The 16,348-nt window shown below is 41.4% G+C and overlaps 1 protein-coding gene across 4 annotated transcripts in view; it reads right to left on the minus strand.

Moving 5' to 3' along the window:
* The window catches only part of EEF1AKMT2 (EEF1A lysine methyltransferase 2), a 73,074-nt gene that overhangs the window by 33,969 nt on the left and 22,757 nt on the right, over positions 1-16,348 (minus strand). For 2 of the 4 annotated variants that reach the window (XM_022568499.2, XM_022568497.2), the window contains one exon: positions 15,528-15,637. In XM_022568499.2, coding sequence (XP_022424207.1) covers positions 15,569-15,637 — 69 coding nt within the window. In that variant the 3' untranslated portion in view covers positions 15,528-15,568. Of the gene's footprint in view, positions 1-1,850; positions 15,638-16,348 lie in introns of those variants that run through there. The other 2 variants (XM_022568495.3, XM_089898321.1) reach the window with 2 other exon arrangements.

A 16,348-nucleotide genomic window follows, 5' to 3' on the forward strand; every position in this document is an offset into this window, starting at 1 on the left:
AGGCGGCATCGGCACAAATGCCCTGCCCAGGTCCGGGGCCCGGAATGCAGCCCACCGCGGGGGCCACTTGCCCAACACCACCGAGTCCGGATGCTGTAACGAATGGAAGACTCAGAGTGTGGCCTATAGGAGGCAGAATCCCATTCATCAAATGCCGCAAAGAGCTGTTCTTTGTTCACCATCGTACGAAGTACAGTACGTGTTAATGAACCCGGGCGGTCAGATGGAGGCAGCCTGGCTTCAGGGGGCGTCCGGGGGCGAGGGACGCGAGCAAACCGGCTCTCGAGACTCGCTGGTGCTCCGCCGCCTTGTCCTGAGCCACGAGCATTGTTCCCCAAGTCTGCAGGCGGGGGTAGGGAACCGGGGGGTGCCGGAGAAGGCATTTGGGGCAATGCAAACCGAGGGCCCTCCCCGGGACTCTGGGCATCCTCCCCTTCTTCGTCCCCGCCCCACCAAGAGAAAGCCCGAGCGGCGAAGACGACTCCCACGGGCTTGGAAATCAAGGACTGGCAAAAATGTGACTCGACCAGTGTGCCCGTGCCGGACGGCCCTTCTCGCCATGTGCAAAAGCCACGCCGGCACGGCCCCCCTGCTCCCCCCCCCCCAGCCCCCATTCCGCAAGTCCCCGCCGCGGCGACCCCGGGGGCCTCCCCTGCCCGGGACAGAACGCCCTCTCACCCCCTACGTGACCTCCCCGGCCGGTCCAGCCGCCGGGGAGCCCGCCGCTGCGTGCCCGCATCCCGGGGTGGCGGACGCAAACTTCCGCGAACAAAAGAGTTGTCTGCAAACGATGCGGGAACTCCGGGGTGAGCCGGGACGCCCGGGTCCCGGGGCTCGGCGCCTTCGCCGCTGCCGCAGCCAGGGCTCAAGTTGAGACGTGGAGAGGAGGACACCCCCGGGCGCAGCAGTCCCCGCGCCCGCCCCGGGAAGCGCAGACTTTTCCGCAGGGGCCGGGCTGGCTCGTTCCCCTGGCTGCGCTCTGACAAGTCTCACGCATGCACCAGCGGCGACACTCAGCGCCCCGAGAAACCACCCGACCCAACGCGAAACAAGGCGGACAAAAAGGAAATCAGCAACATAAAAATAAAAATAAAGGTCAAGGCCAGCACACACGCGAGCCGGGCTCCCTACAGCCGGCGGCTGGGGCGCACACGGCAGGGACCTCCGCTCGGGACCGGCCCCCCGGTCGCCAACGCCGCCGCCCGGCCCGGGGTCGCTTACTGTGCGCGGCGGGACGCTCCGAGAGCGGACCCCGCGCCGTTGCCGCCGGCGCTCGCCAAGTCGTCCAGGCTGCCCGCGGCTCGTCCGCCGCGCGCACGCTCTTCTGCCGGCGCCGAGCGCTTTGTACCGAGCGGCTCCCAGGGAGGAGGAAATCGACTTGTCACTTCCTGAACTGTTTGCAACTCGTCCCTTTAACCGGCCCCGGCCAGGCCGCCCGCGCCCGCCGCCGCCGCGGGGCAGCCCGACCGCGGCTGCGTGTCGCTGGGTCCGGCGCTCTGCGGGCGGCGTCGCGGGCCCGGGCGCTCAGCGCGGCGGCGTGCAGGAGCCGGGCAGCGTGCGGCGGCGGGCGAGTGTGCAGTGCGCGCAGCCGCCGGTGGGCGGGGAGTGGGGGGGTCGCGGCGCGCCGCCGGCGGGGCTAAAGGGCGTCCTGCGAGCCGAGCCGCGCGCCGCTCGCCGAGCTCGCGCCTGCAAGGCCCCGGAACGCGGGAAGTGGCCCCGGCCCCCGGCCGCGCCGCCGCCACCACCACTGCTGCCCGGGCCCCGAGCCAGAGACCCCGGGGCCGTCTCCCCCCGCCCCCCGCACGAGCCGGGATGAAAACCCCGGGCCGCGTGGACTTAAGACGTCCAGCTTCCGGGTTGTTGGGTTTTTTGAGGTTTTCAGGAAACGATTTCAGGGCGTGCTGGGCGGTAGGGGAGGGGGGACCGTGTTAGTGTTGTCACACTTTCGGAAAATAAATCGCTACTTTCCTAATTCGGGGTGCTGATCGAAATAAAGGAATGTGTACTTCAGAAGCCACATCCAAAATACATGCAACCGGTGAAGGAAGGATTTGTGGTTGCTAAGCAGAAGCAGAGCATGTTTAGTTCTGTAACTTAGGATGTTGACTTAAGTTCAGGAATGTAACCCTGATAGAATAAGCAGAGTATTTTCATTGTGCTGCACACCTGGGGGAGGGGGATTGTTTTCCTTGTGAAGTGAAGCCCTAGATTTCCCATTACTCCTTCCTACTGGTGTATGTTATTTTATTAACCATGTATCCAAAAAGAGACTTTTTTAAAGAGAAGGTTTTTGAAAAGAACTCCCTATGCCTGTTTTGTGTTCTCCTTTGCCAAAAAAACAAAACACCTCGTTACTTTACATGGATTGTGTCTGCGCCATCTGAATGGTTCTATTCATAAATCGGGAAACTTTTTCTGCTGCTTCTAGGAACATTTAATTGGTTTTAATCCAATGTTTCAATCCCAGTATCAAACATAAATGAACAATTAACTTCTTGAGCTTGTGTACACTTGGGAAACTATTATATTTCATGGCTATTGCTAAAATATTTCAGTTTCTCATCACACTGGACCCATTCTTTTTCAGAAAACCACGAGCTAACATCTCCTTTCACACTAACTACAGCTAACTCTAGAGATTTCTACTGTAGGATGGACAACAAACAGAAGAAGGATGTGAGTATTCATTCAAGTAGATGATGTGGGGTATGATCAATTCATCCTAAAAAAGCCAAAGTGAGCTAATATGCAGAATAGTAAGGTACTGATATCTTTATCCATAAACACTGCTTTAAAAAAAATTTATCAAGGGCCAATTCTGAAAGGAGCAAGAACCAAGTCTTCCTAGATTGAACAAAGAAAGGCATAAGGGGTAATTTGAGAATGCTGCTACACTGCCCTAATGCCATCTTATCACAGCGTCACCTCAGCATTCGAGAGCTTTAAGGATATAGTTTAATTTACTTTTTATTAGGAGGCCTAGAGTGACTCCTGCTGGTAAGCATTCAGTTTATTCCTGCAATTACTAGTTCATCGGGTCAACTTAAAAAACAAAATTCAGGGGTCCCAAACCTGGAAACAATTATTGCAACCATTATTCTTGCTGCTTTCAGGATGATTTTACTCTCACGAAACTCCAAGGACTGTGGTTATGGCAAGGTCCTTTGCTGTACCGCCTCCTTTCTAACCTAAAGCCGCCTGTTTTTCTGGTTCTGAGGCTTTCTTAAAAGTGCAGAGAGTTAAACTGTCTGCTTCAAGAGTTCTGCTACTAACCAATGAACAGCTATTTCTCATACACTTAATTTGAATGTCCAAAGACTAAAAATATACATTAAGGCCTGTGCCACTAACCTTCCATACTATAGGCCTTCCCCCATCATGTAATAAAGTCCTATAGATATAACACACACCACTTTTTAGGGCTATACTACATAGTTCTTTATTATAAAAAATCCTACCCAAATGTTTGTATATTAGAGTTGCTCAATTCAAAAGAGTAAATATAAACTCAGTCAAACTCTGGACTTAAAACTATGTAAACTGCAGTCGGAGGAAGGGGGGCGGGCTAAGCTGTCTACCTTTGTTCAGTCCTCAAAGGTCAAAACCAAATCAAAACCAGATTTAGAGCACAACCAGACACCAATATGCAAATTCATAGGCCAATTTAGGAATAAATCCATAAATAATCCAAAAATGATCACGTGTAACTTTTCCATTATCATCAACCAACACTAACCTGGTTAAGCCACAGAACAAGCCTAGGGATTACATACAATCTCACTCCAAGACCAATATATGGAACCTAGGGAGAAAGCACGGCAATACTGGCTCTTCTGGCTCCCGGCTCCCCGCAAAGCAGAACTACCAAAAGAAGGAATGCCTGTCCGTATGGTATGTGTGATATGTCCACTCAACACTGCCTGGGAGATACAAGCTGAGTAGCATTCTATGCTAGACGGTTCCCCCATTCCAAGTTTAAAGCTCTTAGGCAACAGGAGGCAATAAGAGTGTATTTTATTAAGAAAGGGTGTAACCAACTATAACTTGTATCAGCAAGCTAATAAAAGTATTCACCTAAGCACATTTGTGCAGAGGAGGGTAAAGATTGGGTTTTGACATGCACTAAGAAATGTCCTTGGTAGTTAGTGGGTGTTTTATTTTTGTGCCTTCAGAACCAGATAAATATGTTCAAACACCAAGGAGCTGAGCTTTGAAGTCTGAGCAAGTACCAGTCAGTATTGCTCAGTTTCTCCCATCAAATTTATCTGTACCTATGACTGTAAAAAGAGCTCACCACTAAAAAATGATAAACTGGTTTGTCTCTGAGAATAACATTCTTTTTAGACTAACAACGTGAGTGAAACAGACATCGAACGTGTTATACATTGGACCCAACAGCAGTACGCAGATGCATGCGCATTAACCCCTTTATTCAGCTTCCAAAAGCCACTGCCTCTTTGTCACAACTGCTGTATTAAAAGCCAGTCATTCACATTTCACACTGTCCTTTCTACATATGAAAAGATCTTTCTTAAAGGAGAACCTTTTAAAATTGCTTATAATAGATGATGGGAAGATAGACATCACGAAGTCCACCTGAAACATTTTCAAAGGGATTGGCTACTGAAAACAAGTTAGCGAAAATACGCTTCTTTTAAAACTATGTAAACTTTTTGGTTATTGATGGAAGCCAAAAATCTGAACCTACTATGGGGGCAATTTTCTTATGCAGCTTATTCAGAAAAATAAGTTCTATAATTGTTCCCACACCTATGATCCAGCTACAACTAACAGCCCTACCTACATAAGCATGTTATGACACACTAGTCCTGCTGTTCTTTCCTTTCTATTCTTTTTGTCTTTTGTTCTGAAACCTTTCCACTAATGAAAATGAGTTACAGCCCTGGCTGGAATCTCATATAGATATAGATATATAGATATAGATCTATAAATCTATCTCCTATATCTATATATACACACCTTTTTAAAGAGGTACTTTGGTTCTTGAAGACAGTTATTTTTTGATTCAAGAGATAAATAAAATGAATTTATTTTCATTGAAAAATAAGCACAGCAGTGAATTTAATGATACCAATCTAACTCCTTTGATACAAAATGAGAGTTGAAAGCAGCTTGAAGGGGAATGCCTATTGAAATCAGCGCATGTGAATCTGCACAGCTTTGTAACCGAACGTCTAGCACCATTGAGGTAAGAAGCATGCCAGCTGGGACGGCATTGTGCACCACAAAGTGTGGGTTGTAAGCCTAAGTCCTGAGCACAAACCCTGGTTTCCAAGTTGGCAGGTGCTGAAAACACAGCAAATGTCACGCTTGCAACTCATTGGATGGAAGAGCTCTGAGTAAAGTAAGCTAAAAAGAACAGAGCAACAGTTAAAACTTATTTCAATTTGATATTATTTTTTCTTTGCAAAGTTAATAGTAGCTATTAGTGTTATGTGCTAAAAGAAAACTCAAGCATGAAAAAAGAGACACTGAAAAGTTTATGCATGGGAAATAAGCAAAAATAAATATAACAAAGTAAATCTATATTCAAAGTTACTGACATATGTAAAACTTCCCAAACCTATTTTTACTATTTTAATACTAAGATTCAAAAGCAGAATCAATTCCTGGCCCTTCCCTGATCTACTTATGATCTTAGCTGATCTAACTAGTATCTAACTAGTATCACTATAGCATGGTTAGTCACCTATAATCTAGTTTGCCTCAGTTACTCCACCAAAAACACAGCTAAAAACTAGTTACAGCATTTTCATACTGCTATACATTGAATTTAATATAGAAAATATTTCAACAGCACACTCAGACTAAATGTTTACGTTATCATCTTCAAATGATTTTTTTTCTCATAAATTCTTTTTTTTTTGGCTGCGTTGGGTCTTTGTTGCTGCGTGCAGGCTTTCTCTAGTTGCGGCGAGCGGGAGCTACTCTTCATTGCGGCGCATAGGCTTCTTATCGCGGTGGCTTCTCTTGCTGCAGAGCACGGGCTCTAGGCGCGTGGGCTTCAGTAGTTGTGCCACGTGGGCTCAGTAGTTGTGGTTCGTGGGCTCTAGAACACAGGCTCAGTAGTTGTGGCGCCCAGGCTTAGTTGCTCCGCAGTATGTGGGATCTTCCCGGACCAGGGATCAAACCCGTGTCCCCTGCACTGGCAGGCGGATTCTTAACCACTGCGCCACCAGGGAAGTCCCTTCTCGTGTATTCTTTAGTGGAATTCAGATTTAGTATTTGAGATATTAACCCCAAAATTTAACTTAATTTTTCTATCAACTATCTGCCATATAAATCACTGCCTCAAGAAAAATCTATTTTTAACTCATCCCTAGTGATATGCTCAAAGCTACCGCTATCCTGCCTATTACCCAGAAAAATGAAAATGAGTGAATTTCATTTTCAGTAGGTAAGAGGAAACTGAAAGATACAGCTTGTGATTTCATAGAGTTTAAATACCCAATCTGAAGACTGAATCCTTTGGATTTAAAATATCAAGAAAAAAAATTAGTCCCTGGCTCCAATGGTAGAATATCCCTGGGAGCAGTATGAAAAGAACATTTGCCCCACATATTACATTAGCCTGTGAACTTCTTCACTCTTCTCGTCACTTTGTCCATCTTCTATATTAACCGAAAGCAAAGATATTTTGTTTTATCATACCCATTACTGTTTGTAAGAAGGACCAGCCTTGCCTATTTTGTCCTAGCATAACCTGCAGCTGACCTGAAACAGAAAAGAATTGATATGAATGAGAAGCTGGCGTGCTATTTTAAATATCACTTTACATCTTTTAATTTTCACATAGAAACAAAACAAGAAACACCTTGATCAAAACCAAGTTATTCAGGGACTTTCCTGGTGGTCCAGTGGTTAAGAATCCGCCTTCCAATGCAGGGGACGTGGGTTCGATCCCTGGTCGGGGAACTAAGACCCCATATGCCATGGGGCTGTGGGGCAACTAAGCCTGCGCGCCGCAAGTAGACAGCCCGTGCACTGCAACTCCTGAGCCCGCACGCTCTGGAGCCCGCACGCCACAACTAGAGAGAAGCCCACGCACCAAAACGAAAGATCCCGCTTGCCTCAGTGAAGATCCCATGTGCTGCAACTAAGACCTGACACACCCAAATAAATAAATTTTTTAAAAAAACAAGTTATTCAACCCTTGTAATGTTAAACTACCTAATTAAAGGTAGCGAAGCTTTGGGCTTCCCTGGTGGCACAGTGGTTAAGAATCCACCTGCCAATGCAGGGGACACGGGTTTGATCCCTGGTCTGCGAAGATCCCACATGCCGCGAAGAAACCAAGCCTCTGCGCCACAACTACTGAGCCTGAGCTCTAGAGCCCGTGAGCCACAACTACTGAGCTCACATGCCACAACTACTGAAGCCTGCGCGCCTAGAGCCCGTGCTCTGCAACGAGAGAAGCCACTGCAATGAGGAGCCTGCGCACCGCAATGAAGAGTAGCCCCCACTCACTGCAACTAGAGAAAGCCTGTGCACAGCAACAAAGACCCAATGCAGCCAAAAATAACTAAATAAATTTATTAAAAATATAATAATAAAGTAGCGAAGCTTTGATTATGTTCTATCCTGATGACGTACATCATATTGTATTGACCTCATCTCTGCAGAACTTTTTTTAAATGGTTCAAAGACTTAAACTCTTTGAGGTTAGCTAGAGAAAGTGACACTGCTCTGGCCAGCATTTCTATAGTGATAGCAAGCACTCTAAGCATCGAGACATTCATTTAACCACCAATAAAAAGGTTAAATAAATAAACAAATCTGAAAACCAAGTGTCTTCTACACTAGCATAAACAACTGATTCACTGTACTTTACATACTATACTGTCAGTTCCAACATAAACCAAGGTCAAATCAGATAAACTACTTAAAGTGTTGCCCAACATCAAAGTTTAAAATGCCACTGTGAATGGTACTGTTAACTTACAGCAAGGAAAACAAACATGACTCACTGATCAAAGAAATCAAATCTAGATGATGCAAGGTGGAAATCAATGATAAAATCTTAGCCCACAGCTTCCTAAATGCGTAGTAAAAAACCCAAACCCAACTTAACAACTCAGTGAACCTGAGGCATGGTCATTTGGAGGATCTGTTCTCAGGTCCCTTGTTAGTTGTCACTGGAAACAATGCCTTGGTGTTCAGACCTAACAAGGAAGGTGCACCCTATCCTTGACCATTTGTTTTCAATTCAAATGCATCCACATTAACATTTTCCCCATCATACCTACATTTATTACTAAATAACTACCTCTAAAACAGATAATGATCTTAAACCTGAAGGGTATTCTTAGAGTCTGCTGAAACACATCATAAAGGACATTTCGAGAAAATCCAGAGTTAGGATATCTAGCCTTCATTCCTCAACTAAATAAAAAGGTGCTTTCAGCACCAGCCCTATCTAGAGACTAAAGAAACAGCAGCTATACAGTATGATTTCTTAAGACATTCTGAAAGGCCCACCTATTCCAAACCTTCCCTCTTACTTATCTACCACTCATCCGCCTCTCTTCACTCATCTAATCACTCCTGAAATACAAATGCCTTACAATGGGACTGAATACATTAACTCAGTGGCACTGAGGGTTAAAATCCTGAACAATTCAATATATTGGCTCTGATGGGGAGGTTTCCTTGGAGAAAAGAATATTTATTTGGCACTGGTGTGCACTAACAATCATTTTAAGATGATTTACATTTATTTTTCTCATTTAATTCACAACCCTATTATGTAGAGTCTACACAACTGCTTCTCTCTCCACTATATCAAACTGCTTCAAAGAAATGTACTAAAGGGAAACCAACTTGAAATAAGTATCTACTATACATTAGGCACTTTGCCAGCGCATTTAAAATATTGATACTTCATTTTCATTGAGGGGGTAAGCAATTTTAGGACAGACTGACAGTAGCCCAAAGAGGTAGAAGGCATAAGAAGGAAAGACCCATGTACTACACTCTGTATAGCATGAGAAGGTAGAAATCTCAAAGCCATGGGTCTTTCGAGTGGTAAATAAGGTCATCTGTGCGTGCGTAGTGGTAGTGTGTGTGTCTGGGGTAGGGAAGAATCAAATTAGGGAGATTCTTCAGGTTATCATAATTTTATATAAAATTAAGGTGGGACTAAAAAATTAGATGTAAATTTCTGAGTTTCTCAGGTAAAACAACTCTGTGGTCAAATGAATACAAACTGAATTATCAAACATGTATCAGAGGCAATCAATACTCAAACCTAAAGTTTACCAATGAATGCACAAAGACATTTTTAGACTGAAAAACAATCATGTGATTGCTTCAAATGTTTTATTATGTGTACACATATTTTTTCATATACATGAATAGATAGTTTGGTTTAAAAGAATCAGAAAGTGACCTAACAATTGATATTTAACTAATGGAGTATTTAAACGCCCCATGTATAGTGGAAATCTATTTTGTGAGCTTTCTCTAAACCTCAGATCAATTTCAGCTGTTATTATGGACTGAATGTGCCCCCTAGAAATTTATGTTGAAGCCCTAGCACCCAAAGAAATAGTATTTAGAGATAGGGCTTTTGGGAAGTAATTAGGGTTAGATGAAGTCATGAGGGTGGGGCCCTCATGATGGGATTAGTGCCCTAATTAGAGACACGAGGGAGTTTGCTCACTCTCTCCCCACAAGCACGCACAAAGAGAACATGTGAGCATATAGGGAGATGGCATCCATCTGCCTACAAGCCAAGAGAAGAGACCTCAGAATGAAACCTACCTCATCAGCACCGTGAACTTGGCATTCCCAGTCTTCAGACAATGAAAAATAAATTTCTGTTTGAGCCACCGAGCCAATGGCAGCCCAAGCTGACTAATACGGGGGTAGAAAAGAACTTTAAATATCACCTACTGAACACCCTTGTTTCACAGAGAGAAAAACTGAAGCCCAGAAAAGGAAAGTGACTTGCCTAGGTTCCAATCATTTTTTTCTCCAAAATTTAATATTTTTTTAAAAATCACTTCTCTCTGATATTTATTCTATTAACATTTTAAAGATAAATTATCTGGTACTATAAAATGAACCAAAATAAATTTCAAGTTCAGAAAATAATCTGATACTGCACTTGCTGCAAATTAAGTCATTATTCAACTGGACTTAACAAAATGATCTCTCAATTCTGGCTATGTAATGTCTTTATCATATAAAGATCCCACGAGGAAATCTTAGCTCACTAAAATGAACAAACTTTTGGAAAGGTGAGGCTTATTTCACAGTGAGGTTCAGTATATGGAATATATTATGGAAGTATATTCCAGAGGGAATAAACAGCTCTGACTTGCTTATGACTGATTCTCAAAAATCAACAAATATTATTCTCATTCAAGACATAGCATAAAAGCAGTTTCACTGAATCACAAAGGTTCTATTTATAAACCACGTAACATGTAGTTTTCACTCACAATTTCAGGCCTTTCTTCCAAAACTTGCAAACAGCTCTTTAATTCAGCCCAGTATGTTTTATTAAATACCATATTATGATTTTCCCCATTCAGACTCCAACTAGACTTCTTGTTAAGGACATGGAAGGAAAACCTAATTAGTGCTGCTCCAGTGCATCTAAATTTATTTCACCACGAAAATCAACAGAGTAGGGGCTAGATGCTGTCACAGAAAGGCAGACGGATATGGAATGTAAACTGCTCTTTCCTCTACTCTTCCCCTCTCCCACCCCACCCCTCCAAGTTCCATGGCTGGAAATCATCCTAACATTTTTTTAGCCAGGATGTACTAAAATTAGATGGGAACAAAGGACTGACATTTTCATATTAGAGGAGGGGTTGGGAGAAAAATGCGAACTGGCAGCACCCACTCTCTTCTGCATTTAGCCTCTTCATCCTGACTACTCCCTCGTCTTTGAAGCAGCAAGGAAGGCAATAGCAAGGCAACTACAACTATTCCAATAGCACTTCTATTCTGCTGTGATCACATAATGATAAACCGCTTCATCTGTAACTATGACAATGAAGAGTGATAAGTACACTTCATGGTCCCCTTATTCAGAGTATTTCATTATTTCTTTCTAAGCTCCTCAGATAATATCCGGAATACGCTAATTGCTGGCTCATGTGTAAATTTTTAGGTATTTGGGAAAACAAGTATGTTAGATTCGCTTTTCTTATAAAGCTTCTGGATAGCATGCACAATAAAGCTCACTCACTAACACACCATTTCCTGATGCAGTAATAACAATACATATTTAAAAATATAATATAGAAGAATTTATCATTTCTTCATGAAGGGTCACTTAAAAATGAAAAAAGTAGATTTGTTTTTTTATATCTTCCTCCAATAAACTAGGCAAGTAATTTGCAAATACTTTAAGGCACAATTATCTCTTGGTTGTAAGTCTTTCTTACAATGGTATCAGCATGACAAAAGTGCATTCTGCCAGCCTCTACATCCCAGTTTTTGAAGTTCTGCTCCATAAAAGCAGGATACTGATACATTCATGTCTTGAGAATTATTCCTATCTTTTTAATTTGGTTTCCCTGGGCCTAAACCACAGGTCCGTACAGTGACAGCTCAAAATGCTGAGCTGTTAGAGAAGCCCTTTTAATGATTAGTCTAATGCACTGTGTTGTAAAGATTTTTAAAACTCAGTAAGTACCGACTCAAGCTCTCTTTCTTCTTCTGGTTACTGGAGCCCATCTTGACATCTAAGCTGGAAATGAATGATCTTTCAACAACACTCCAGGGATTTTGCTAAGGTCATATTCAATCATTCATTAGGCTTCTTACCCCTTGCTTTTCAGAGTTCCATTGTAGAGCTGGTTTTATTCAGCATTTATGTAGCCCGTGGGCTTGGGTATTTGTCTGCTTAATGTCGAGTTTCATTTCTATGCCACTAACATAGGAATCCATCAATTGACCAAAGAATTTCAAACTATTCTTTTACTTTTCTAACAAATTGCATGGTATGTATGAAGAATAAATTAGCATTAATTTTCTTCCATTAACTGTTAATAAAACATGCTCATGTGCTCCCCCTTCTTTAAGGACATCTCTGTTTTCTGCCTAGCTAAGAGAAATGACAGGGTTTCCTAATTTTTTTCCCACTATGCAATTGTCCTTCAACCTACCACGCTCCTCATCTCCCACAGTCAAACTCTAGGTCATAGGCAGCCTCCTTCCAGTGAAGTGTACTAGACAAGACTCCTTTCAGACCCCATCAACACCCGCCCCCCCGACACACACACACACAATGAACTAAAGAGGTTACTACAGCGAACACAAGACATTTGGTCTCTTGCTCTCAAAGCAGAAGGCTGTCTCTGGAGCACATACATTCTAGCTCACAGTGTAAAAAATAGGAAATCAAACCCAGGTCTCCCCACAGTGGCAGAATGCTGATCTGGAAAGCAACTAATTTTTCACATTTACATATATTTTCATTATAGGCTACCAGACACACACACACACACACACACACACACACACAAATATATAAAATAAAATTATTTAAGACAACATAAATCAAAGTCTATTCACATAGGCAGGGATACTCTATTTCTTTGCATATCAATTTAAGAAAAATTATTTCAAAGCCATATAAAACTTAATAACTCATAGAGGTACTTTAAGGTTTCTATTATACTTTGGATGAATGTGAATGAAGGTCAACATATAGTAATGCATTACAGTATCATGGAAATTTAAAAATAAATAATAAGTGAATTGAAACACATTATTCATACCAAAAATAAAAATCTTTCATATATGTTCACCTCCCTTCCTCCCCCAAAACAGCCAGAAAATTGCACACATAATCACAGATGAAGAAAGGCAAACTCGTTGCTACTACAAAGGGAAAAAATCATTCAAGGACAGTTTGTACTTATTGTAAAATGGCTTTAGTCAAGCTGCCAAGAGTAGTGTCAGGGTTGATTCTCAAATACATAAATGCGAGTCCCAAAAAGCAACTCGAACTTGTGCACCTGGCTTGAAACAAAATGTTCCGAAAACTTTCTATTTGTTAATTGGTGTAACGCACCCATTCAGGCCTCCAATCCCTTTGGACTTGCACACACACTTCCTATACACACAGAAGTGGCCTGTTATGCAGCAATAACATCATCATGAAAAGCAACAATTCCGTGCAGGCTCCACAGAGAAGTCTCGTTTGCATTTCAAACAAGTTTCCTCAAAATAAGGGTGTCTTCTGATGTAATAAAATTACAATTCCAACTTCTTATCCAAATAAAACAGCATTCACTACATAACTTACTGCTCCCTTTTATAATTGCATAATTTCTTTCACAGTTACCCACATATTCATATGACCTAACAAAACTAAGTTTAATAATAATGTATTGATGACTTGTTTCAGTAACTTGGGGACATTAACTGGCCTGGGTTTTAAAGTGTGATATTACTTGAAAATACTAATAATTTATTGTTAGCATTTTTGGACCTTCCATTTGTCCTGATTTCAATCTCTGAGAGGCTGATTTCCAGCAGGATTAAACTGATAAGAAGAGATGACAACTCCCTTTTCCTAACCGTATCAACAGCTCCATGATTCCCCCCCAAACGTCCTACATTTTTGCAAGTGGAACACACATACCCCCCACAATAGTGACTCACAGAGCTTTTCAACAAAGGCCCCCTCCAAGCTCTCAGTGAATCCAACCCAATGTCTCAATCTGGCTGCACAGAAGGCCTATTTTGTTCCATCGATGCTTTAAAATAGCATATACATAACAACTCAGAATTCTAAAAAAGTACTTATATACTATTACATATTTAAAATCAAGAAATATTAATGTGAAAAACAACGAAGACAAGATCTCAATAAATTATAAAACACTGATTCTATGGTTTAAGATCCCATGTCTAGTTTATAAAAGCAACACAATTTTACACGTTTAAATCACAGACATTTTAATTTCTCACTTTTTACATGTTAAAAATTAAAGCTTTTCCAAAAATGTTATTTGTGTTGAAAGTTTATGTAAATGTCTTCAGTTATCTTGTGCAAGGCAGACAGTAATCTTAATGGTTGATTAATGTTGATCTAAATCAAACCACCCTTCTCCTCCCCCTGTCCCCCCACCCCTCCCCATAACAAAAATGAAAAGAAAAGGTTGTAATGCTAGACTTGCTCAGTACTAGGATAACATTTGCCAAACAAACAAAAATTCTGTTTGTTTTGTAACCCAACAAGCCCCCAAAGCTGAAAATCATAAAAATTATCACTTTTTAAAAACTCATATTGTGACTCCAATATTAAACTATTAGCCCAAATACAAAATGGCACTAAGGATTAATAAAACTTATCTCTTCAAAAACGTTCATAAATAAACTGTTCCTCTTGCTAATCAGCCCCTAACTAGAACACCTTTGTCCCTGTATCCCTGAGGGTGTATATATATAAAACTTACACCACCTCTCACAGAGGAATGACACAGTTCAGTTCTTGATGACATAAGTCTTTTAAGACAAGTAGGGAAATGGTGAAAAGTAATGAAGGATGACTCACTATTCTCACAGTCCACTGATCAACAGTCACTAACAGGGAGCTGCAGAACTCCTAAAAATAACTGGCCAACTTCTCTAACAGAATTTTCGATGTACAAGTCCTAGTTCCCCAACTGAACTGTAAATGCCATAAAGGCAGAGACTTAGACCTGGGAGGCAAATACGCTAGAGGAAGAGAACAAGTGTTAGAGTCAGACCCAGAGAAGAATCCTGGCTCTATCCTGTACTAGCTATCTGAGATGTAGAAACAAGAATAAGTAATACCTGCCTCGAGAAGATATTGAGGGAATTCAACGACTTAGGAAGATAACACAACTTAACCTAGTGCCAGCATATAACAGTATCTCTTAGTTGTCTTTCCTTCTACTATTTATCCCTCACAGTGTGTAGAAGATCATCAGCCACAAAATACAAGCTCAATAAATATTTCTTGATCAACTGATACATTTATCTGATTTTGTTTAATTATACACATAAGGGCTGGGGGATTTTCTCAGGTATTAAATAATTTTTTAAAAAAAAACACTATTCAACTCAAAATATCATACTTACTATGTTTTATAATAGTCTAATAAAACATTAAGAAAGTCGTTTGGCTTATTATTCTGGCCCTGGAATAGCTTGGTCATATCTTCATAAATAGCTATATTCAATTCACCTTTACCAAGGCACAAAAATCAAGAATACATACTATCTGTAAATTCATTTACTGCTTTAAAGTTTTTAACTGTTTAGCAGTTACAGGAAATTTTTTTAAATCAGAAAGAAAAATATTTACATCTCAAATACAAAAGAAAAACTTTAATTATTCTTGGTTGATCTCTAAAGCCGAACTACTTCCATGCTCATGATTTTTTTTACCAACCCATTTTATGTATTCAACATGTGCATCCTGTGTACTTACTAAACATTTATTTGTACTTGCATTTTCTGTATCAGGTTTACTTTGATGTAGAGCTTCTTTAAAAAAGCTAACTGAATTTGTCCAATGAAAAGTCTCACGTTTTTTGGAAAACCAATGCTGCTACACTGTTTCCAGATCTGCCTCCAAAGCTGAACCTGGGTGTCCGCAGCTCTTCAAAAAGTTCAAATCCTGCCAGACAGAAGCAAAATACTTTTATTAGGGACTGAATCCCACAGTTAAGGGATATTTGTATTAACAATGTACTTGTAAACCTTTTACAAAATTACGTGATTCCAAACTCTAAATTGTGACTAAATTTCACTTCATGATCTTCTATCCTATATACTATAGGTGTATATGTGTATACACCCAAAAACACTTTGAAATGAACAAGTAACAGACAAAATCAAACTGGAAAAAAGAGGCTTTCCATCCATCCTGTTTATCATCCCTGTTTATCATCCCTTCAACTCTGCATCTCCAGTGGCCTCCTTTACCATCTAGTTGTAGGAAGCAGATTACCATGTGTTGAGGTCTTACCACGTATCCGGCACTGTTTTGAGTGCTTTATATGCAGTAAGTCAATTAATCCAAATCAGATATATAAAAGCACTTAATACAGAGAAGATAAGTAACATGGAAATAAAAATGAAAAAGTCCTGGAGACGGATGGTGGCAATGGTTGCACAACAATAAGAATGTACTTAATGCCACAGAACTATAAACTTAAAAATGGCTAAATAGTAAATTTTATGTTATATATATTTTACCACAATAAAAAAAGAGTTTGTAACCAAAGATCAAGACCCAAACTGAACTGAACTTGGGAAGGTAAGGAAGTAGTAACTTTCAAAGCAGCACAGGGTGATTTCTTTTTTTTTTTTAACTTAACATGTATTC

The sequence above is a fragment of the Delphinapterus leucas genome, chromosome 16, assembly GCF_059928025.1.
Source record: "Delphinapterus leucas isolate spDelLeu-1000000601 "Yukka" chromosome 16, BTC_Dleu_Yukka2, whole genome shotgun sequence".
NCBI classification, from domain to species: domain Eukaryota; kingdom Metazoa; phylum Chordata; class Mammalia; order Artiodactyla; family Monodontidae; genus Delphinapterus; species Delphinapterus leucas.